The 23,310-nt window shown below is 39.3% G+C and overlaps 1 protein-coding gene across 1 annotated transcript; it reads right to left on the bottom strand.

The window, feature by feature from the left end:
* Positions 1-501: 501 nt before the first annotated feature.
* NEXN (nexilin F-actin binding protein) lies at positions 502-19,805 on the bottom strand. The gene is made up of 13 exons (XM_026037859.1): positions 19,775-19,805; positions 15,289-15,370; positions 13,836-14,027; positions 13,614-13,695; positions 13,368-13,516; positions 12,070-12,111; positions 10,821-11,015; positions 10,569-10,742; positions 8,573-8,758; positions 4,588-4,785; positions 3,064-3,285; positions 1,234-1,419; positions 502-873 (listed from the first exon to the last, which is right to left on the bottom strand). The coding sequence occupies exons 2-13, from the start codon at positions 15,313-15,315 to the stop codon at positions 502-504; spliced, it is 2,025 nt and encodes a 674-aa protein (XP_025893644.1). The 5' UTR covers positions 15,316-15,370; positions 19,775-19,805.
* Positions 19,806-23,310: the final 3,505 nt, after the last annotated feature.

The raw sequence follows: 23,310 nt of genomic DNA, 5'->3' as shown, positions 1-23,310 counted from the left end.
TTTTCAGTTCAAAGCTTCTAGCTCAAATATTTAGTGTTCATGCAGAATATACCAGCAGTTTTATACTACTACACAGGTTTCCTGATTGTTTATTTAGATTTACACTATTACACAATAGTTGGTCTTCAAGTGTGGGAGCACTGTGGTAATTCAGAGGTTCTTTTTTCTTTCTTGATTTTTACTTTATTGATTCCTTCTTTTTAGCCTTTAATACTAAATTTCCTATGAGCAAGGAACCTAGACACTTGCACAGTTGGCAGATGTCTCTGGTGCAGGAAATGGCAAATCAGTGCCTTTCCCTGCTTTTCCTTTAGTTGGCCCCGTCAGAGAAAGAGAGATGATGCAATAAGAAAGATTTGAGAAGAAGAAAGGTTCCAGCTAAAGCAGAGCATTAGTAGTCATCAGCTAGAAAATAAAAAGGGTTAAGAAAAAGATTAACGAATTATATTCAAAGGAAAGATGCAAGAAGAGTACTTGAGAATTGTTAAGCAAAGTGAAATATTAGCTCTTACTTTCGATGGTGAGAATACAGGTGCTAGCAGACGTGCCTCTGTTGTTGACTGCTTTACACATATATTCCCCTTCATCTTCTGGGAAGGTTTCTGGCAGATAAAGGCAATAGGTTTCTCCTCTTTCGATGTACTGATAGTCCTCAGAGTCCTGCAGCATTTCCCCCTCAAACCACCAGGTGACTTGAGGTTTGGGCTCSCCAGTAACTTTAACAGTGAATCTCACGGGTTCCCCGTCAACCACTGAGGTGTTTTTTAGTGGCCTCTTGAACCAGGGAGCTCCAGATCGAGCTTGATCCTCCTCATCTTCGCAAGTAGAACCATTAATAATGCTTCCTTCCTCCTCCTCTTCCTCCTCCYTTTTCTGTTAAAATAATTCAGTGTAAAATATTTAGAGTGAAAGTAGCAACAGAAAGAACAGTAACATGTATCTGGTTGCAGAAAAACTCTTGTGTTGGAGAGGGCAGGTGCTGTGCCTAAGCTCACTGGCTAATGATGAATCTAGAAATGGAACAGGCAGTAAATTGCTTGGAAAATAGGATTTTAATGAGGCCAGAATCTAGGGACAAATGGTCATGGAGACACATATATATGTATGTATGTTTTTCAGACTTTCACACCTCTGGCATCRTTGTCATCGGTGTTCAGCTAAGTGATTTAAACATGTATCTCACTAAGTTAAGAGACACCCAGCTGTGAATGGAAGGTTCCCTGCAATCCCTACCTTCTGCAGTGCAGCATCAATCTCTTTTTGTTCAAACTGCATGCGTAGTAATTTTTGCTCTTCAATTCTTCTCTGTTCTTCCTCTTCTCTGGCTCTTGCCATTTGCTCGAAACGGGCCTTCATGTTTACTTTATGAGTAAACGGAGCCTCGGATTTCTTGGCTGGTCTCACATCTACCTCATCSTCCTTGCAAAGAAGAAAGATTATTTATTATTGTTAAACTGATACGAATTCACAAACTAGTTCAGTTGAAAAGTAGTTCTTGTTCAATGGAGCTAAGTTATATCGAGTCTTGATTTTCAGAGGTTGGTTTTACGTCAGGTTTATTGAAAAACAAGTCTCCTAACAACCTCTCTCGAGTTGTGAGATGCCAAGACATATCAAGGAAAGAAGAACCTTAGTCTCTTAATTTAGGATTATTTTAAAACACTTAGTTTCATGACTGATTCTGCAAGCTGGGTGCTAGAAATGCTGGAATTCCATAAAAGGAGTCCTGAACTGCAAATTCAGACGTGTTWCTAGAATGGCCTGCTCTGGATTGCAGCATATCAGTCGTTAGCAGTCATACCAGCATAGAAGTAGCATTTGATTTTTGGATTCAATTGGAACTTTAAATACAGAACAGATTATGGTGAAATTAAAATTAAATTAAAATTTAATTAAAATTAAATTAAAAAWTTAAAAACTAAGGGAACAACATTGAAGTTTTAAAAAACTTGTCACTTTTTGCAGGACTGCTGTAAAAGGACTTGAGTAATGAATTGACCTGCATGCATGCAGTGTGTTGTATTGTTTTGAAAAAGGATGCTAATTTTGCTAGGTTTGCCTGCTTTTCCTTTTTCTTCYCTCTAATGCTAGTCCTACAAAGTGKGCAGGAGTTAGTGTCCTTGTCCAGTGGAGCATGGCAGGATCAGGTGCTGTGGTGCTCTGTTTTCCTGTGCCAAGAAGAGTTCTACTTCCCTACCTGCTTTTTCTTGGTGTCTGTTACTACTGAGATGCGGGTTGCCTTTATAGAAGCACAGTTAGTGTGCCGGTCACTAAATCRGGAGATGAAAGCAAAGCATAGGCTTGCAGCTGGCAGAAGTGGTGGCGTTCTGTGGATATGCTCTGAGTGAGGCTTGGGTGAGTGTTACCGCTCTTTAGTGTCTCCTTTTCTGCATGTGGACACATGAGCCTTTATTCAAGAATTGTGTTTTAGGTTGGAGGATGATGCTGTCTCACTGTTTAAAGGGAAAGCTCCGTCTCTCACTTTCCCCCCTCTGAGAAGATAGAAAAGGACTSCGATCAGCAGGGTGGGTAGCAGCCCTGCTTCCCTGTTGTGCCCTGRGGAAGCAAGTGAAAGATCCTCTCCCTGACCTTCAAAAGGGCAAGGGCTTGGTCTGTAAGCTCTAGTGCTGTTTGACTTTTTATTTCACACARTGGAGCGTGAGTGAGCTCAGAAGGACAAGCAGTTTATGAACTTTGTAACATGACTGCTTCAGTATGGTGGAGCGGCAGCATTGAGTTGTTAAGCAGCTGAATGGAGAACTTGAAGCAGAAAAGATGCCTGAGCAGGTGACTGGTGATGAAATGATGCTCCTGTCCCATTCAGCAGGAATGCTGAAATGCTGAAGTGAGATTTTTTTCTTAGGCGTTCAAGAAGGAGGGAACAGGAAAGTAAGGGGAGAATCATTCTGGAGACAGTGCAGGCTGTTAAAGCAGCAGCATCACTCACCCTGGGTCATCAGTCACCCAACTAAGTTTCCTCTTGCAACTCTAATGCARGAGGAAGGTCTTTGTGATCAGAAGCCTCTGTGAGTGTCATCCTCATGTACCCAGAACAGAGCTTACCTCTTGGAATTTCTCTGCTTCCCTTTCTCTTATTTCTTCATCCATTGCTCTTCTCTTGGCTCGCTCTTCTTCAATCTTTTTCTGTATTTCTTCTTGAGACAATTGTCCTATTTTTTCGAACTTGCTTTTTAAGTTTTTTGCCTGAATGGAGCCACTTCTTTTTAACTTCATTAATTCTTCATATTCTTTGCTTAGTTCAAAAGTTTCAGACTCTTCTTCTAACTGTAGAGGAATTACAAAATGTGAAGATCAAAAATGTCTAGGTTGTTTATATGATGTGTTTTTACTACCCCAAGTACGTGTAGCTTCATACACTTAATTCTTAGCTTGGAGATATTCTGAATCTCTCAACAAAGATCTTTCCCCTCTGCTCTTTCCCCCTGCACCTTTCTACCCTAAATCTTTAAAATTCCTTATATCTAAACTAGACCCAGACTTCAAAATCCCTTGTCTTCAGTAAAAGCACTTCTCTGATGTTGCTTTAATGAAGCCTTTACTCAGGGTTTCAGCCTTGGAAAATCAGATACTTAGCAACACACTATACAAATAGCTGCTCCATTGAACGCAAACCTTGTAATTACTGCTGTGGGGCTTCGTTTTGTTTTTGATGCAATAAGAGACAAAAGAGATTTCAGGATTTTATGGTTGGGAAATTGAAATGACAGTTCCAGATCCTGTAGCTGAACGGGGTCTGATGCTGTAGCTGTTGATACTTAACTCCCCTCCCTCTTGCCGTTTATTACCTTGGCCTGGCAGATGAAATATACAGTTAGTAGGGTGTCCCTGGCTTTCCCTTCTTCCCTGGGTGTAATGCAAAATCTACTTGAAAAGTTGACAAGCTGGAGCCCTTATTACTCACACTAGCCTCTCTAAAAAGAAAAACAATAGTGTTTGCTATTAACATTCAAAAGTGAATAATATTTTTAGASTTGACACTCGCAAAAAGAAACATTTGAAGTATGAAGTTTGTGAATGTGATGTTCATAGAATCATAGAATGCCGAAGTTGTTCTAGCCGTTTGGTATGCAGAGCAAATTGTGTGGGATTCTTAAAATCCACTGTGACAGTCTCCATACCCTCAATATGGTGACTGGCYGAAACTTGGGACACTGTAATGCTTTATAATTACTTGACACTACATTTCTCTTAAAAAAAAATAAATTTGAGAATATTGCTCCTGATTTGGGATGAASTAGCTATTTGTATTCTCTAAAACTGTGAATAACCATTTTAGTAATACAGTAGAATAAGCAGAATTCACAGTTTAAAAGAAAAGAAACGGTAAAATTACAAATCTGAATTTTTATGCTTTCACTTAAAGGTTGGTAAGGAGTACAACATACTTTCCTAGTGGAGTGATTAAGAATCTTATACTTGATATATTGTCTTTTCTATTTTGCATTCTTTTCAAGTAAATGAAAGTTTTGATAAAAATTCCTCTACAAGAAATTCTCCATTACARTCATAAACTTTGAACCATTACATTTCTCTTCAGAGAACACTTAACATTTCTGTTATACAGACCTCTCCCATTTCCTGTCTCAGCTGCTGAAATTCTTGCTTTTCCATTTCCAACTTTTGCCTGCGCTCTTCTTCCGTGCGTCTCTTCTCTTCCTCCATTTTTTGTCTCAGCAACTCCTCAAAATTAATTTCCAGTTTACCAGGGATGAGAGATTCTTGAGAAACTGTTTTAAACATTTCTGGTGATTCGTCATCCAGCACCTGCTGGAAATGTAGATAGTTAATGATGCCCCCCGATGGAGTTAGTGATGAAATCACTGCTGTAAACCAAGGGAGAGGTCCTGAGCACAGCTTTGGGAGCTGAAGCAATTCACTCCTGTTTACTTCAGACTCTCATTAGATAAAATGCTTGCGTAAGAACATGTCTTTGCTCCTAACACTGCAATCCAAACGTGTCATCTTTTCTAGGTAAGCTGTGTCCTGTTCCTCTTTATTAGCTCTGATAAGTTAGTATTCCCAGTAAGCACAATGGAACAGTTGCCTGCAAGAAACTTTACTTTTGCAAAAGCTGAATATAGCTAGTGATGTAGCCAGCTTGTTTTGTAGACGTAGGGGCAAAGTTTTCCTTCTTTCCGCCTTGCTTTCTCAGGCTACAGCAGCACTTTGCTGCTTTTGTGGTTTATTTCATAAGAAATGACTATGGCCCAGGGAAGGCTTTTATAATAATTCTCAAGATGATAAACTGTAAGAGCCAAGRCCTTACTAGACTGAGATTGTGCAAGTGAAACATTACTAAGATGATGTTACAAAAATGGCTGGCCAGCATGACAATCCATCTCAGAGTTATGCAGAAGGCTTTTAAAATAACTTCTTGATACAGAAGTCTTAGGTGTGCGCTTTTGCACACTTACCCTGATAGCTGAGATGTCTCAACAAATCTACAGAAGAGTCTAGAGAAAACGTGCAATGAGGGCACATATTAGAGGCCATTTATATAGAACTGAGTGATCATATGCTTTTTGACACTATTAAATCAGTACTTCAGAATAGCCTGTGTCGAATGTGCCTTAAGTACTGTTAGGAATACTTTAAATTTATCAAGTATGTGCTAAAAGGCTTAAATGTGCAAAACTTTCATTTGATAAAAATTTTTGACTTGCTTTATAAGTGAACAGAAAAAACACAGGATTTTAAATGATTCTTTGCACTCACGTTGCAGTTCCCCATTTACTGCTGCGAGGAGCCCACATAACGTTCACTTTTCACTGCTGTTGGGGACATTTTTGTCTGTGCTGCTCTAGCTGACCAACTTTGCCCCATACTTTTTTTTCCCCTCTCCCCACAAGGAGAGGATTCTCCCCACAAGGAKAGGTTCTTCAAGGATTTTGGCCTCTCTCTCCTCCTGTTACTCACCACAGCTTCCTTCATGCTTCCCCGTGAGTAGTTAAGCTTAGAGCTGAATTCCGCCCTGCCATTCCTTCCATTCTCCATTTGCTTTGCATAATGCAAAAATATTTGTTGGAATTGTCAGGAAGTGGAATAAATGAGTATTTTCTTTAATGAAAGTAGGCCATGCATAGCTGCATAGTTTTCAGAGGCTAGCTATAACTAAACTAGTGAAGAAACTTTTTTTTTTTTTTTTTGGCTGGTAATGTATTATCGCTTTGGAAAGATGTGGAACCTAACGGAACAGGAGAAATGGGAATCCAGATGTGACTAATGCACTTGTTTGTAAACTAAAAAAAAAAAAAAAAACACTCTATGGTGTGGATGATGAGCACTTCCCGCTCTGCCCTGAGTTTTTGAATCACTGTTACTAAGCTCTTAAGCGTCAGTCAGTCAGCCTATTGCTGCTTAAAAGCAAAGGTGGGAAAATGAGTGGAACTGTGAGATCGGTAACTCCCAGGCTTCCTTCAGTGAGTATCGTATCTATAGTTTGTGAAGAATACCCACATGTATTTTCTGTTTGTTTTTCTGCAATCCAGTAATAGAGGGCAGTGGGAAGCAGTTCTGTAATATTGTGGGTTTGGGTTTTTTGGGGAATTTATTTTATTACTATGAATCAATTTTTCARGGGGCAAATAGGGGTTGCTACAAAGGAGAATGGATTTTCATTCATGCTAAGACAGCTTKCTTTATATACCTTCATCGGAAAGTATCTTTAACAAAAAGAGACTGCTGTTTAGATGAATACTCTGTTCTGGAAGTAATGGAGTTGGGTGGAATTGTGTGTTGCGGAAGAAGGCATGAAGTAGGGAGATTATTTCAAAAAATGTGAAAGTCTTTTTTGTGTTTCTAGTAGTCATATTGTCAATTCTGTGTATGTAGTTAAAAATTCTATGTACGATATGCATAAGCTCCTAATGTAGTTAGACATTTGAATGCTTAAATGAGACGAATACAGTGTCTTATATTTGCGATGTGCTGGTCCTGGAAGGGGTGTCAGGTGCTCAGCAGCACATCTGTGCACATCTGTTACAAGGGGCAGAGCTGGTGAGTGGCAAGAGGAGGGGCAGCCTGGGCTTGCTGTGGCTAGTACATGAAATARAGTGCAGGGTTCATAGGATGATAATCAGCACAAATGAAAATGCTRCCAGTGTGCATCTCAAGTAGCTTTTTGCGTTACTAAACATCTTCACTGTCTGTTGTGAATAGTACAGTTGCAGACTCTGCACTGCATCTAGTGGATTAAACCCCATTTAAACAGGRAGAGTTTTCTTGCTTGGATGCTTAGGCTCACATTAGATAAGGGAGAAGGGATTTGCAGGAAGGCAGAACAAAGCAGAAGACAGAACGTACAGGCTTAACTTGTCGTAAAGACTGTCATGACAGATGTTGAGAATGAAATTCATTGATTTTTTTCTAGAGGTTTAAGCTTCTGCTCTCTTTCCCCTTCTTTTTGGAGGTGCGGACAGGTCATAGACCATCCCTTACTGTACAATATTGAATATAAATTTGCCCAGTAGTTTGAGTAGACCTCATGAGTAGAAGCTTTGTCTTTGGCCTAATTTCGGCCCGAGGAAGCACTGTTGGCAGTGTAAATCTTTCATGTTAATCTACTCCCAGGTATTGTTATCGGTTCTGAAGAAAATAAAGCTATTAGATCTGCTGTTGGTCTTTCTAAATGAAACCACAGGGAGGAGTGCAGAAAGAGACCAGGAGGTGGGTGGGTTGTGCTGCAGCTCTGGKTGGGATGTCTTGCACTCCATCTTGAAACTAATGATACTTAGTTTTAACTGGTGTTTGTCCAGTCTAATACTGAGTTTTCCAACATCCACAAATAGTAATCTAACTAGTTCCCAAAAGTCTGCTAAAACTTGAAGCTGTTGGAATAAAGCCTGAAAAATGCAATAGGAAAAATAAAATAAAAAGTTGAAGAAAATAAAAATTAGAGATCTGAATATGTTTAGGATTATTCCTYAAGTCATTTGCAGACTAAAGTACCTTATCAAGAATTGTCTTAACTGCAMATTCAAAGCAAGCTACTGCCTTTTTGTTTATCTGAGCCAGCAATGAAACGTAATAATCAATTAGGTGAGTTCAGCTTTCTCAGTATTTTACTTGCTAATAGGCCACAGATGACTACAGAATTTCTACTTTCAAGGAGAAYGTTTCCACTATAGCATTGCTTTAGCTTCAGCTGGTATTGGTGGGCACACTTCAAAGTAGGGTAATTAATCTGGAGAAGTAAAAAGTGAGCTAAAGTTAAGCAACTGAACAAAATAGTTTTACCTTCTTTGACCTTCTTTGCCAAGGAGGTAAAGAAGCCTCCTTGGGAAAAGATTTTGTTTTCGGGTTTTTTTTTTTTTTTTGTCCAGCAGAAAGCTTAGATGGAAACTATTTATTTAATACCCTTTCTAGTGTTGCTGTGAGAATGGGAATTCTGTGGTATATTTTGGTATACTAGCTTGATTCAATCCCCAATAACTGTTAGTAAGGTTAATTAATGGAAGAATTAATAAACTTTCTCAACTGCATCTTTTCCTGGAGCTTTTTTTGTCTGTTTCACTATGGAGACTCAAGTAAAATCCTAAACTAAATACTGTACCATATTCCTCCTTGCTTCAGCAAACGCCCTTTTCTCCTCTTCTATGCGCCGTCTTGCTTCTTCTTCTGTTTTCCTCTTTTCCTCTTCTCTCCTCTGTCTTTCCATCTCCTCAAAACTGAGCTTGAGTTTACCAGGACGGAATTCCTTAACAGAATTTTCAGATTCTTCATCAGCACCATCACTTATCTTTAGAGAAGAAAGGAAAAATAGAAAAGCTCTAACTAAATATAGCAATTCTCTCGAGTAGTTAAATATTTGGTGAATTCCACTCTAATCTACTAATACTCTTTCTTCTGGAGTAAAATACATCACTAGTTTGGTTCCTTTAGTAAACCACTTTGCCTTGATTTTGGTGGGAAGAAGGAGCAACTCGCTTGAGCAATGTAGTTGAGAATCCAATACAAAACCTCTGTATGTTTTTTGAGGCTGGTTGAAGCCTCAAAGAACACAGCATTATCAGAAAAAGGCTAAACTATTTCATGGTTTCAGGGTTGGTTCAGTGGCTGAGCGATCAGCCTTGATTCACTTTCTTTACATCACTTTCATAAACTCTTATTGTGGATTTTTTTTTTCTTTGTATATATATTTTTTTTCCTGGTGTGCTTATAAATTGGAAAAAAATGCTGTAGAGTTTTATATGAAAGCTAAATCAGTTAAATATCAGCTTGGACTAATAAGAAAACATTTTGCTTCTTTTTCTTAGGCCTTTAATCATCACTGAAGAAAGGGAAGGGGGATATGCCAGTCTCTTCACTGTGGCTTGTCCCCAGTAGACAGTATCTGCCGGGAGAAGCCTGTGACTTGTAAACTGCAATCGGGAAACAGATGAAAGCACCATCCTTGGAAACGGCTCAGATAATTTGTCCATGGAGGAAATGGCCTGTGAACCGCTGATCTTGATATTCCACATTTCTGCATCTTGCAAGCAGCTCTGGGACTGGTATGTTGGGCACACAAGGGAATTACAGAAACCAGGAGTTTGGAATTCATAGGAGGAGAAGGCTTTGGAAGAATTGAACTGCTGAACTGTTCCTATAAGAAAACTTTTAACTCCAAACTGTGACAACCACCGGTATCAGGTGACACTGCATGGCATAGAGATACAAGAGGAGATAAACTTGTTTTTGTTTCCTTACRTACAGAATTCATAAATATAGCCATCGTTCTTTTCTGTTGCTTGATAAATAGGTACATACAGATAACAGCTGGAGCAAAACTTCAACTAGAATATTAAAGCTCTTTCTCCTTCTCTTAGGGGTTATGGGCTTTTGGGGGGGGGGGGGTCGAATTTTTTGTTGTGTTTTATTTCCTTTTTTTTAAATATTACATTTTTTTAAAAGTAATGTTATATACAGCCGTCTTGAATGTGATTTTGAGCTTTGTCCAGGAGTGTTCTCTCATARTTAAGCTACTCTTCTTTTAAAGTTTAACAAAGCCCTAGGAAGAAAATYTTTACAGATTTCCCAAGACATGGAACTCCAAAACTCATTAACTTTTCTTATATGTGGAAAAAGCAAAGTCTTAATGATTAGAACTGTGCATACATTTAAATATAGAACTTCGCAAGAATACTTTTGAAAATAYAGATGTGATGAAATACAGAAAAAGAGCTAAACTATCTAGTGCATTGTATGCTAGTATTAATACTAACTATATTATTAATGTAGGGTTATCAAAAAGAACAAACCAGAGAGGTACTTTTGTAGTTAACAAAACAATTCTGATTAACGATAAGGAATATATGGAGGAGTTTTGCATGTAATACAAAAGGAGGTTACCTCCTTTTACTAAAGGATTGTCCACATTATACCCATATGATTATCAAACTAAACCTAAGGCAAAAAAACTGTATTTTAAAATCCCTGATAATACAATTTTCAAACTCCATGTGAGATTGAAATGAGAATTAATTATAAGAATAACCAGAGAGAGGAGAGAAGGTAAGGGTGTATCCTCTGTGAAATTCTGTGATGACATGAACAAAACAGCTGCTTACCATTTGCTGTCTAGCTTCTTCAAAGGCCCGTTTCTCATCTTCCAATCGCTGCCTCGCCTCTTCCTCTGCTTGCCGCCTTTGGTTTTCCTGTCTCTGTCTTTCCAGTTCTTCAAARGTTACTTTCAGCTTACCAGGAGAAAGAGGCTCTTGGGTTTCGTTATCTGTGTTCTCACTCTATGCAAGAAAAAGGAAATAGTTACGTTTTAAGTAGGACATCTTTATTTCTTTAGAATTTTTAGATGACCAGATTACCATGACAAATGAAAGGCACTTGGCTTCTTTAAGAGGTTGTTTGTGTTTCTCATATTTTAGCTTCTTTTCTTCATCWCCCCTCTGCATTTGTTCTGCTCTTTCTTTTCCTGTGTTCTCAAAGTTTATTTTCATCGTTCCAGGTGTTTTGGTGGGTTTTACAGGCACTACTCTAACCAGCAGTGAATCATCCCCCTCCTGTCCAAAAAGATATATATATTTAGGACATTTTGTTAACACTTGTCTTCTAGACAAACTCCTTCCTACTGAAGTTGTCGCTTTTACCTGTGTGTGCCAAAGCTTCCAACAGAATTACTTTTATTATTAATGGTAAGAATAAAACTCATCTGCCTGTGACAACCACTACTTTTCATGTAATATCTGAAGAAGATCACGAATGAGTTGCATTTTAAACATGACTGTCAGCAAATTCCTAAACTTATGTACATAAATATTTGTGGCTTGGAGAAGAGGTGAGATTTTGAATACATAACAACTGTAGCTATACTCAACTTCCAGTCCTGTACTTATTATATAAAGGATATGCTCTGTTGGAATAAGCTTGTACTTTTTGAGAGAAATGTGTAATTTGTCGAACAAATTTTTCGAAGTGTTTTGCTGCTTCAAAACACTATTGATGCCATAATATACTTCACTTGAGTTTTTCACAGAATACCAGGATGAAGAAGGATACTGTCAAAYAAAATTTGAAACCCTGAAAAACTTGAGTCAAAACATGATTATCTTGTGTCAGTGAAAGCCAATAGGACCTTTGAGCCTGGCTTTTTTGAAATAAAACTTTTACTTGCAAGTCTTAAAACCCAAACCCCTAAGTTAATTCTTTTATTTCTTCCTTCTTGTTATTAAAAATTAATTTGTCTAAGCAGTTGACTAGGGTGTTCAAATCTCTATATATTGACAGAATCCTCTTTTAATTTCAACCTTAAAGCTGTTTGCATTAAAATAAYACTTTTCAAACCTAGAAGCTTTATAGAATCATTGCCATTAGGCCTCAGAATATTCTGCTGGCTCTCTATATTTAAGCCTCAGATGTGTCCTGCCCACACATTGACACCCTAGACTCTTTCAATAAGGTGACCTCAGACACACATCTGTTTGTTTTAGAAGGTTCCTAGCTCCTTCRTGGAATATTAAAAATTTGTGTGCCCTTTTTTTCCCCAGCCCGTGTGACCACAATAACACAAAGTGAATAAAAATGTAGGTGAGTGTTTCTTGAAAAAAATCTGATTACCTCTTCTCCTGATTCAGTTCCCGTATTGTTTAAGTCATCAATCTATTAAATGAGAATTTCATATGATTACATTACTTCGGCTCTTTGCCTTAGACTTGCAAACATAAAAATGGAAATTCATTTTGTWTCAGTGATATGTATGTAACACTTACATTCACAAGAGATTTTAATGATTGAACCTTTGCAGTACATTGGAACTCCTCTCATAGAGTAGCTAATGGGTGGACAGCCGGGGAGACTGACMCCAAAACATCATACTTGAAAGCACTCCCCTCAAGCCCACCTAGCACTTTGGGGATAAACTGAGAAAAGTAGTTTAGGTGTCTGTTCTTCATGTAAACATTCCATAATTGAGAAAAACATTAAAGCAAAATCGTTATTTCTGATCCAAGCAATATTGTCTGTCTTTAACTCAACTCCCTGCAAAAAAACAAGGTAGCTGTATATTTTTGAATATTAGAAATTAGCTGATATAATGACATACCAAAACTAACGTACTTAGTAAAATTCTATGTGCTAGATAATTCTGTCTTTCAAAGTAGATTAAATTTATAACCATGTTAAGTCTAAGTAGAAAATAATATTCAAATCTTTGTTGAAGAATGACTCTTAAAAACAAATCTAGATTAAGTACTGCTGTCTCTTGTAATAKTTGCTTGTGGTTCTGGTCTGTCTTTAGATGTTTACTCTCACTGCGGAATTTGCAACATTGAAGAAAATTACAGAAGGAATTAAATATGATGCATGAATACAAAATTATACTAATGTAATTTGCTTCACTGTCATCAACAAAAGTGGGAGACTGTTCACATACATATGTAACAATTCCCAAAGTGATAAAAGAATAAAAGATTATCTTTGTGATTTTAACTGAATTAGCAGCATCTTTTTGTGTATTTATGCCTTTTTCCCATTTCTCTTTAGCTGCCTCAGTTCATCTATTAGTGAACTGTATTTTTGGGTACAATACACTAAATACATAATYTCCAGTTAGTTTGTTGAATTCTATTAACTGTTCTTTACATATAACATTTTACCCTTTTCACATTCCTACCAGGTTTATGCCTGCCTGGTTTCACATATAACTCAAGCTCAATCTTTTAAAAAATTGTTACTTTAAGTATTATTCAGTTATCTTTAATTTCCTGCCATGCTTCCATCCTGTCCAGCATATCCCTGGTATATTATTACAGTCCAAAACCCAAGACCAAGCAGTTAAAACTGCTGATCACTATTAACTCTGTACTTGTTTTATTGTTTGTAGTTATGTCCTTCCTGTTTGGATCAGGCAGACATACCTCCTGGGCTTTTTTTGCCAATTCTCTTTGAATTTTCCTTTTCTCAATCATATCCTGCTCAATTCTGCGCTTTCGTTCCTCTTCCGTTCTTTTCCTTTCTTCTTCTTGCCTTTGCTTTTCCATCTCTTCAAATTTGCCTTTAACAGTTCCTGTGAATATGAAATACACAATTCAATATTTATGCAATATTTAGATCAAATACTTAACCAGTGAGTTGTGTGTCTTTTAAAGTTGTTCCCCTCTTACCTATAAGCTTTGGAACGTAACCTTTTTCTATTTTAGATGATTTTGCATCGTCATCTTCATCAGATGCAAGTAGTTCTTTCATCTAGTTGATTAAATACAAAAAGTGAGCTGTCTTTATACCTTTAGATAAAATTCCACCATTACAGTCTTAAAATAATTTGAAAAGATTGTCACACATAACATTTAATATTAATATTACAAAATATTTGCAAAGAAAATGACCTCCTGCTTTCTCCTGTTCCATTCTCTCTCTCTAACATATTGTTCTTTTCTTCTTTGCTTTTCATCTCTAGATCGCCTTTGATTTCTTTCTTCCCTTGCTTTCTGCATAGCTTCAAATTTATCCTTTACATCACCCTTGTGAAGCTTGGGCACATAGGATTTTTGGACGGGTTTAGATGAAGAAAGCAGAATCTTGGTGAAGATAAAGAAGAAATGAAGATAAGAAAAAAGAAAGTTGAAACAGATGGATAGACATTTTTTTATAGACTGGATTAGAAAGAAAGAACATAAAACAGAAGTGCATTTGGGATTATGAAGTTTGTACCACTCACCATCATCCATCAGGCATCTCAATACATTTCAGTGTATTTATTCATAATTGAATAGCAATAAATACTAAAAAAAAAAATCCAACTCCCCCAAAAATCTTTGGAACTTTCATTAAACTTAGACTTTTATGTAATTGTAACAGACAACTAGGTAACTAAGCCCATGAACTAAGTACTTTATTTCTACAGCTTACACTGTATGATATATATATATGTGTGTGTGTGTACATATTTGGAATTATAAGCATTGAAAACAAAATCAGAAGAGCTCACGCCATTAGCTCCATGCTTAAAATAAGTATAAAGACATAGATATAACTTAGAATATGTATATTTTCTTCTGCAACTCTTGAACCTTTTTTTAGTATTATTTCATTTGAAACTTCAAATAGTCTATAGACTCTTTTTTAATATTTAGAGAAATTCAGAGGTCCAGTGATACAATGTAACCTGTCAAGAGAGCTGCACTCTCAGGAATCCCATACTGATAAAGCTAATGGATAGTTCTTTGCCAATACTGAAGCTGTGTGTATTGCTTCCAAGTGATAAGAGAGGTACCCACTTTTCAGAAATACTTCACTTTTTGTCCCTTTTTACTGTTGTCACTACAGAAATACTGTTAGCTTAGACAGAAAATTGACTAAAAACATTCCTTATTTCATTTTTTTCCCACCTGAACTAAGAGTAGATAGTAGAAAAATGTATTTCCTTATGTTCCTGTTGTTCAGTGGATCTTTTAGAATAAATACTTTAAGTAGCTTATTAAATGTTCTAGTTAGATGAAAACATTRCTCTGAATGTTTAATATTTTAATATTTTTCTTAACATACTACTAATTTTGTTTTGCCTCCCTCCTCCCTATCTTTTAATGRCATTAAAACATTTTTCACACATCCCATCAAATCAGATGTACTTCCTTTCAAGTGCTTATCATCTTAAAAAAACAGGCTACGTTCTCAGTCCGTTCCTGGGTCCTTCTGCTAATGGCTGTTTTGCGCTCGCCACCTGGACGCAGCAGAACTGTTTCTCTCCTACCAGTGCCTGTAATTGCCCCTTGTCTTTTCACAAGCCTCATTTGTAAATCACAGCGTTATGCTCCTTATTTTAAAATAATCGGTACGTACCTCAGTCTTCTGCGCAATGTCATTCATGGCTACGGTACTGCAATCTTCACGTGGTATATTTGAGATTGCTTTCAGTTTCTACCTGTAAGAAACAATCATGGTTATACTGTTTTCCTAACTGATGCTTTAATCATCTTCCTGCAAGCAAGTTTGTATAAGCTGAAGTGAGTGTATCACAGTTTCATTGGGTCCTTTGAGGCTCTTGCCAGGACAAGAAATTAGGTTCTAAATATGGAACAATAATTAAAAGGACTAGCTTACAATTCACTATTCATGCTCCTCTATAATAGACCTAGCTACTGGGTTTTAATTTTCATTTAAAAAAAAAAAAAAAAAGAAGCATATATCAGCCCTTGGGGCCGAGCACTGGCTGACCCACACCGAGGGTTGCGAAACTGCTTTTCTCAAAGCTGCTGCCAGCAGCAAGAAASGTGCTGTGCTGCTCCAGCTGCGGAGCTCTCGTCCTTGCGCCCAGGCCAAAGCACCCCGCACAGAGGGTGSGTGGCCCCGTGGCCAGGGCAGCCGCCACCACCGCAGAGCTGCAGCTGGAATTCCTGCCCCTGGGAATGTCCTCCTTGCTTCACAGCCAGCCTAGTGGCTCCAGTAAGTGTCTTTCAGCCCACAAGTTTATGCCAAATAATGCAAATAATTTTAGACAGGTTGTATACACACCTTAAAACAATATTTAGGTCATCTAGTTGTATGCTATAACTTGCATTATTCAAGAGAACATTTCAAATTTTGAATTACACTGTTTTTATTAAACTAATCAAAAAGTGCTTAAAAATCTGTGGCAAAGCCCTCCTTTATCACTGGGCCTGTAGAAAGGGAAGGAGAAATCTCCCCGCCARTCTCCTCACTCTGGCAGAGAAGCAGCGCCGCTTCTTCCCTTGGGTGTGTGAGGAAAAGAAAGCAAGGCCTGAGGGTCTCACCCCTTCGGTTGTTTCATGAGGCCTTCGTGGACAAAGGCAACCGCTATAGCCCCCTAACTGACACCAACTACTATAGTCCTCTGTGAGTAACAAGAAGGAACAAKACTGGTGAATTTGGACACAGGGTGACAGCAGTGTGAGGGACAGCATTTTTTTCCTCTGTAAAAGGARGATGGTGAAAATACGGTGGGAATTATGAGGAAGAAAGAGCACCTGCGTAAAGTAAATGTCAAAACAATTTTCAAGGCACATATTTTTCTGTGCTTAGAATCAGGAAAATGTAGTAAAGGCTTAAATTCACTTCAATAATAAAGGCTTAAAGCTGCTTCAATAATTTTCCAAAATCCTCTGCACTCGCTGATGGTTTCCACATAGTTCYGTTCTATAAAACTGAACAAAATGGCCATTAACTCCTTAAAAGTCATAGTGCAAACCAGGTACTTACTTTTAATTTCTAAGTGTGAAACAAAGRAAAACAAATTTGATTACTAGTTGCTAGCAATTCGATATCTTTGTTTATGCTAAATTCTCATTAATATTCTGATTTGTAAATTCCAGTTAACACAAATGAATATTACTCAAAAAATGTTACCAAATATGCTAAAACCATATGTCCTCAGAATAGAATTAGTCRTCACTTAAAGGAATATTACTTTTACACATTTGTAAATCTTTGTGATACCTTTAAGAAACAAAATAATGGAGCCAAAAACATGCATAAAACAAACACAGCTAGTCCCTTTTCCTTTTACAAAACGGAATCCACAATTCAGAGCAGTCTTTATGTAAAAATTAAGAAACAAACAAATGACCTCAATGTTTTCTGGTGCTCCTGTCCTGTAGAAATTGATTGAGGTATTTTGGAATGCTTTTCCAAAGCATAGCCATGTTAAATTACAAAATAAGAGCTTGAAAGAGTGCTAAGCTACTGTTCTCTGCCCTCATTTACAAATCCTAAACTTCAAATTCAGCTCCCACAGAGATGTTSTGGAGAACACTGAGGATGTTCCTACTCAACAAATCCGTCAGTCAGTCAGTCACTCCAAGGCACAGTTGGCAAATATCCCATCTGACTGATAGAAATCCAAGCATTTCTGTGTATGTGCTCACACACGACAAGCTTGTATTTAGACTGTTTTAGATTAGCAATACCATGTTTGAGTTCTGTTGTGTCTAGAAAGGCAGATGATTTTATAAGCATTCTTGTGGTCTCAAGGTCCCTATATACTTGAATGCATATTTATATATTGTGCAATTGAGTTTGCATGTGTTTGTGGCCTTAAGCTTACTTCATGTATATCCTTAAGTACAATGTACTTTGCGATCTGTATTGCTTAAAACTAGTCAAATCTTGTTTTGACGTCCTGATTTTTCTAAACCAGTCTTAAGGAAAGTTCTGTTCTCTTCCCTCTGCATCTCTTTTCTCTGCATTTCTTCTTGTCTGTTTGTGACCAGTAGCCTCTTACCTAGTAAATACTGAAGTAAGTAGAATTTCTACTGCGTGATTTGACTAGAAAACAAACTTCATGCATTGGTGCAATTCCTGCACTGAAGTGTCTTAGGAAATATGAGACCCACTGGGCTTACTACAGGACTGGGGTGGAGGGGGGAAAAAAGCAATTCCCAAATATAGTATTTCACAGAGAAATTTCCATTTCACCTAAATCACCGGCTAGTGATTGCTATAGATGACTAACCTCCATTACAGCAGGGTACACAACCTACATGGCTTGATCTTGAAGTTGTTTGAGGTCTGCAACTATTCTCAAGTCTAATTTGCTGATTACGTGGGGTTCACCTTAGGGAGAAGATCACATTTACGAATCTGAGAATACTTAGGGTAATTTTGCTTCTGAATAGTTTTCTTATCTTTTTGATCAACTTTACCTTGAATATTTCTGATAACCTAACCCATCTCAAAATCATCACTAAAATTGCTGACTCAAAAGCAAAACTAAAATTTTCATACAAAGCACTCTCTTTGCAAATTCCTGTATATACTACATTCCTCATATGTGCCTGTCCAACAAGTTGTGGGCCTTAGAGTTGACGGATACATTTCTATCTTTTGGAATATTGCCACGTCTGCTATTACTCTAGGTTACTTTCCATTTCTTTGGCATCACCTAACTGYTAACAGGCTTGAAGGGTAGCCAGCTGGCTCTTACACATTTTGCAACTGCAAGTCACCCTACCTTCACATTTGATGCTAAAAGATAAGAATATAACGCAGTCGGGCCTAACTAAACACAATACAACCCACCCCTGTTTACACTCTCCTCTGCCTCCATGTCAGTTATACCCTGGGCAAGAAGAGCAGCAGGAATCAGTCTCAGAGACCACTGCAGGCAGTCAAGTAGTTTTCAATAAATGCAATCCGGAATCTTTTTCTTTTTTTCCTTACTATTTACTGTTGCTCTAGGAACACTGAGAGCACACGGAAGCTCCTTTATATTGACATTGGCAGTTAGAAGATGATCTGGGCACTCTCTGTATTAGTGCTGAGAAAATCAGTGTGAGTAGGTCAAGAAGTCCTGACACCTACAGACTGTAAGAGATTAGTTCCTTCAGCATCTGCTCATTAGCTTGGCATGAAGTATGTAGTAACGAGTTCTCCAGCCCAAGAAACTTTGACATGGACATTTCGAAAAGCAGCTACTTTTGAATAAAATGATGCCTCTACTTAATTCCCCTTTGAGAAGAACAAGTCATATATATCTCCTTGTTTTACAGTAAGACAGTTTCCACAGAATTCATATAATTCAAGTGATGCTCATTCTTTGAGGCAATGATGGCTGCTTATGTAAGTACCTACTTTAGAAGAGATTTGTCACACTATTATAAAGCTGTCCAAAATCTTGAAATTCAGTCGCCTTCTCATCTGTTTCTCTGAGATCACCACATCTCAAAGAAAGTTGTAAGAGCTCCTAATTGCATTGTCTCACCCCCACCCCTCACAAAAAAAAAAAAAGTAGAACATTGAGCACAATGATCAAAAATTAACTGAGCCTGTTACTACATGACTTTTTTCTTTTTTTTTAAACTTATCCAGTCTCATCATCTTAGCAGTCACCTGACATCTGTCTCAAATTATATTTTTTTCCACATTTCAGCTTTCATATTATTAAATAAAGCTATCCTAGGAAATATTAGTCAACGTTTTAATGTTTCAATGTTTTCCAGAACTTTCTCTACAACCAGTAGGAGGTCCACACAGAGACTTTCCTGGAAGGACGTGGGTGATTAAAATTGTTACCTCTGGAATAGTATGAAAGAGAGAATGCCATTAATAGAATGGCTTGACTGTCTCTAATGTGTAGAGTGACCTCTCAGAGATTTGAGGTAAAAATTGAATACAAAACCAGAAACACATGGAAAAATAGGCAACAGACTAAAAACACTCCATGCAAAGCTACTTCACAGAGTGGTGGAGGGGGCAAGCGGCTGTTTTCAAGCACCTGAYTGCTGGTTGTGGAGGGGTAAGCATCTCTTCTGGTGTGATGCATCTTAAATTGTTGTGACCATCCCAGCTGTTCAGTTTTTCATCCACGCACCTTAAAACCTTCCTTTGGTTCAGAAAATCCAACTAAACAAGGAGAGCCATTGAGGGGACACAAAAGGTTTGATCGATCACAGTTCTCAACAGTTATCTCCTTAAATTTAATTATTTTCAGTTTCTGAAAGGAAAACAAAACTCCTCAGTTCATCAAAATCTGTTACACAGCTTTAATCAAATAAAAACCCTCCCAATTTAAATATTTTTTGTTATCTAAGGTAACCCCATAGTCAATCCATTATCTTATTGGACATAACTCCATTAGTAAACACAGAAGCAACATTCTTGCTTTTCAGTGGAGCGGCGAACATCCTTGTATGAGGTGCAGAAAGGTCCCAACGTCTCCCTGAACTGAATACTACTGCTTACAGCRGGGAGTAGGAAGCCAGGATAAAAGTCCAGTTCCTCCGTGATCTCCCTTTTCAGTAGGCTCCCCCCTACAGTCACACTGGCTACTGCGAGTTATAAATAAGCGTTTACAGCACAGTCTATGTTACGTTTGCCATCTGTCTCCTTTCTGTGATCTACTTGCAGGGAAGACTCCATTATATAAGGAGACCATATTGCCAGCAGTGGAAACTTTTTACTTGCAGCCAAAGCACTTAGGAGGGGAAAAGACAGTTCACAATGTTGAATATTTAAAGAAATATAAAATAGACCTGGAAAGAGAAAAGGAAAGGGACTGTTGTTCCTCATGTATCGCCTTACTGTCACTTGTCTGGTGTGACGTTACCTGGAGTTACTCTACTAAACCTCAGATACCAAAGCAGATACTGAGAAGGTCACACACAGGGGAAGAGCCTGAGCCAGCGGAAACTGTCAGCTCCACTGATGCCAGGGAGTTATGACCACTAACACCAGCTGCCTGAACACTGCATTTGGTATAACACAAGAGAGAAAACTGTTTCTGTTCAGTTATATTCAATTCATAACTTATTATTGAACTCTAGTGCTTACCAGCAATCAGTCCAGATCACTCAACTGCATATAGAAACTTCTTCTCACTCCTAAGAGTTTATTGCACTTTGACATTAAAAGCCTCCTGCTACAGTAGAAGCATCTTTCAGTATATGCTATTTGTAATGATGTATTTATTATGAAGYGTCTATTTATATGTCCATAAATACTCTTCATGTGACACTGCCATGCAGCCTAACTCCTGTGTTAGRAAATTAGATGGCCCTTCTCCATGGCAGAGGCAATTCCTTACTCTCTTCAGATACTATTGCGGACTGCACACGTCACAACAGATATAGTGCGGCTTACAGAAAGGTCTGCCATAGGAAAGGCCTCCTAAGAATTTTTGCCCTGTGAATTCATGTTCTAAGACACCAAATGATCCCAGTCAGTGGTGGCAGGAAGCTACAAGCCCAGTTCTCCAAGTGAAAAACCAAGATATCCTGTCTCATGTCACACTCTTCATAGCAGCTGAGGAGGTACAGCAGGATCTGAGCTTGACTCTTGCTGACTTCACTGTTAGGACTCCAGAGATTAGAGTACTGAAATGTAGGATAACAGATGTAGGATAACAGATATTACTGCAATTTGCTTCTGCCCCTCTTAAAAGATGGGAGTTAGCCTATCTGCTCACCATTACTTCTCCGAGCCCCTCCAGGACAACTCCAGAAAATCAGGGCCATCTCTCTTCCCACTCCACATTCACACTGCAGGGAGAGTCTCCAGCCTTCCTGGAGACAAACCACTGCTGCAGCCCRTTCCCTCTGGCCACATTACTTGGTTGGTAGCCTTGATGCTGATAAAAGCCAGAAGCACTTAAGGGCTTTCAGCTGCGGAGTGCCACAGCTTCGTTCAAAGCACAGTGAGGGGAAGCTCCTATTACTTTGCAAAGTACTTCCCTGGAGTTATTAACTTTCACCTCAGCTTTCCCCCATCCAGTTTTCAGATAGCTTGGAAATGGCACTGCTCCTTGTTGAGATAGGGTTTCAGAACCGAAAACTCAAGTAYTGTAAATTACAGATTGTCTGGCCTCTTGCTCAGAGGAAAGTGCTCATTTAAAATATCAAACACAGTTAGAGAAAGTATTTCTTAGGCACGTGTCTTAAAGCTGTCTACCTCCTTCTTGTATTTCATGGGATGGGGTGCTTTCTCCATACACTAGATGTTCTTTCATGCTTCTGGGTATTGCTTAACACATATGGGCCTCTTCCAAGACTAATTTTTGTTTAACAACTCCATTTTATTGGATATTTTCCTAAGAGATTTTCTTCTTATTTTCCTAAGAGGATTGCAATATAAGTTTAAGAGCATTAAGTCTTACTTACTTGCTGCCCAATTTTTAAAATACTAATACATGTCACTGAACTTCTTTTTTTTAAAAAAAATAAAAATCTCCAGATGTTATTGAATATCCACCTAAAATACATTGGAAAAAATAAAAAGTATGAAGCTGCTGCCTCGGAAATCCGACACTTGATTCCAAGTATAGATCAAGCCATGATCATTTTAGGAAGTAGTAGAACATACAAAAATGGACTCCTAATATGTGRCTCTTACTGAAGACCATATGCACAAAATTGAATTTCTCCTTATACAAGAGCAGAGACATGTGGTTTGAGAACAGACAGGACCTTAAAAACGCTTTTACTAGGTGTAACGGTATTGAGAAACAGATTTCCAGCAGACACCACACTGCACGTCTCTGGAAACGCGGCGCCTTCTGCCAGTATCAGGGTTGCGTAACTCTTGTTTTGACGTTGCCTTTTCCTTGGGCAGCTCTCTGCAGGCACCAGCCAGAGGCACGAGCCCAGCGGGAGCCCGCGGGCCCTACCTGCCCTGGCTGCCTTCGCTGCTGCCCGCCACGCCATGTGTGCCCGGGAACACGATCCAGGTGCCTGGATCCTTCGCTCCACAACCGGCCAGGAGTAACTGCCTCAGCCAGGACTCTGCCCTGCTTGAGGGGGGAACCTGGGTGAAACCCAAAACTCCGCAGCCCACAGTTATATCTGTCTACATATATAGATATACATTTTAACTGAACTCCTGGCGCTTCCATCCAAGTCTTCCCGCTAGGAAGGGCCAGCCGCGCCGCTCCCGTCCCGTTCCTACTTCTTAAAAGGGCTTCAAGCGCCGCCGGGCGCCGCGCGAGGAGCAGGGCGGCCGTTGGGACAACGGCCGTTAGGGGTGGGGCAGGGGCCCCCTCGAGCCGCGCCCCCGCCAACGGCCGCCGCGCGCGTCGCCCCAGCGGGCGCCCCGGCAGCGGGCGCCCCTCCGGCTTCCCCCGCGGGARCCCGCGGCGCTGCCGGCCGCGCTTACCTGGGAGCGCCTGCCCCGCCGCCGCGGTCGCTGCTCTGCGGCTGGAGCTGCTGCGCGCCCCTTGGCTGCGGCCGAGGCGCCGCCGCTCCAAGTTTCCATAAAAGTCGCGGCGCGCGGCCGGCGCCCGCATTCCAGGCGAGCCCCGCGCCGCCCGCAGCTGTCCCGCCTCAGCCGCGCCGGCCCCTCGCCGCGCGGGGAGCGCTGCCCTCCGGGACCCCCCACCCCCGCGGGCCAGGCGGCTCCTCCGGGGCCGCTATAAAT

This window comes from Nothoprocta perdicaria, unplaced genomic scaffold, assembly GCF_003342845.1.
Source record: "Nothoprocta perdicaria isolate Ctin4 unplaced genomic scaffold, notPer1 scaffold_20, whole genome shotgun sequence".
NCBI lineage: Eukaryota > Metazoa > Chordata > Aves > Tinamiformes > Tinamidae > Nothoprocta > Nothoprocta perdicaria.
This window is presented reverse-complemented; position numbering and strand designations above follow the sequence as displayed.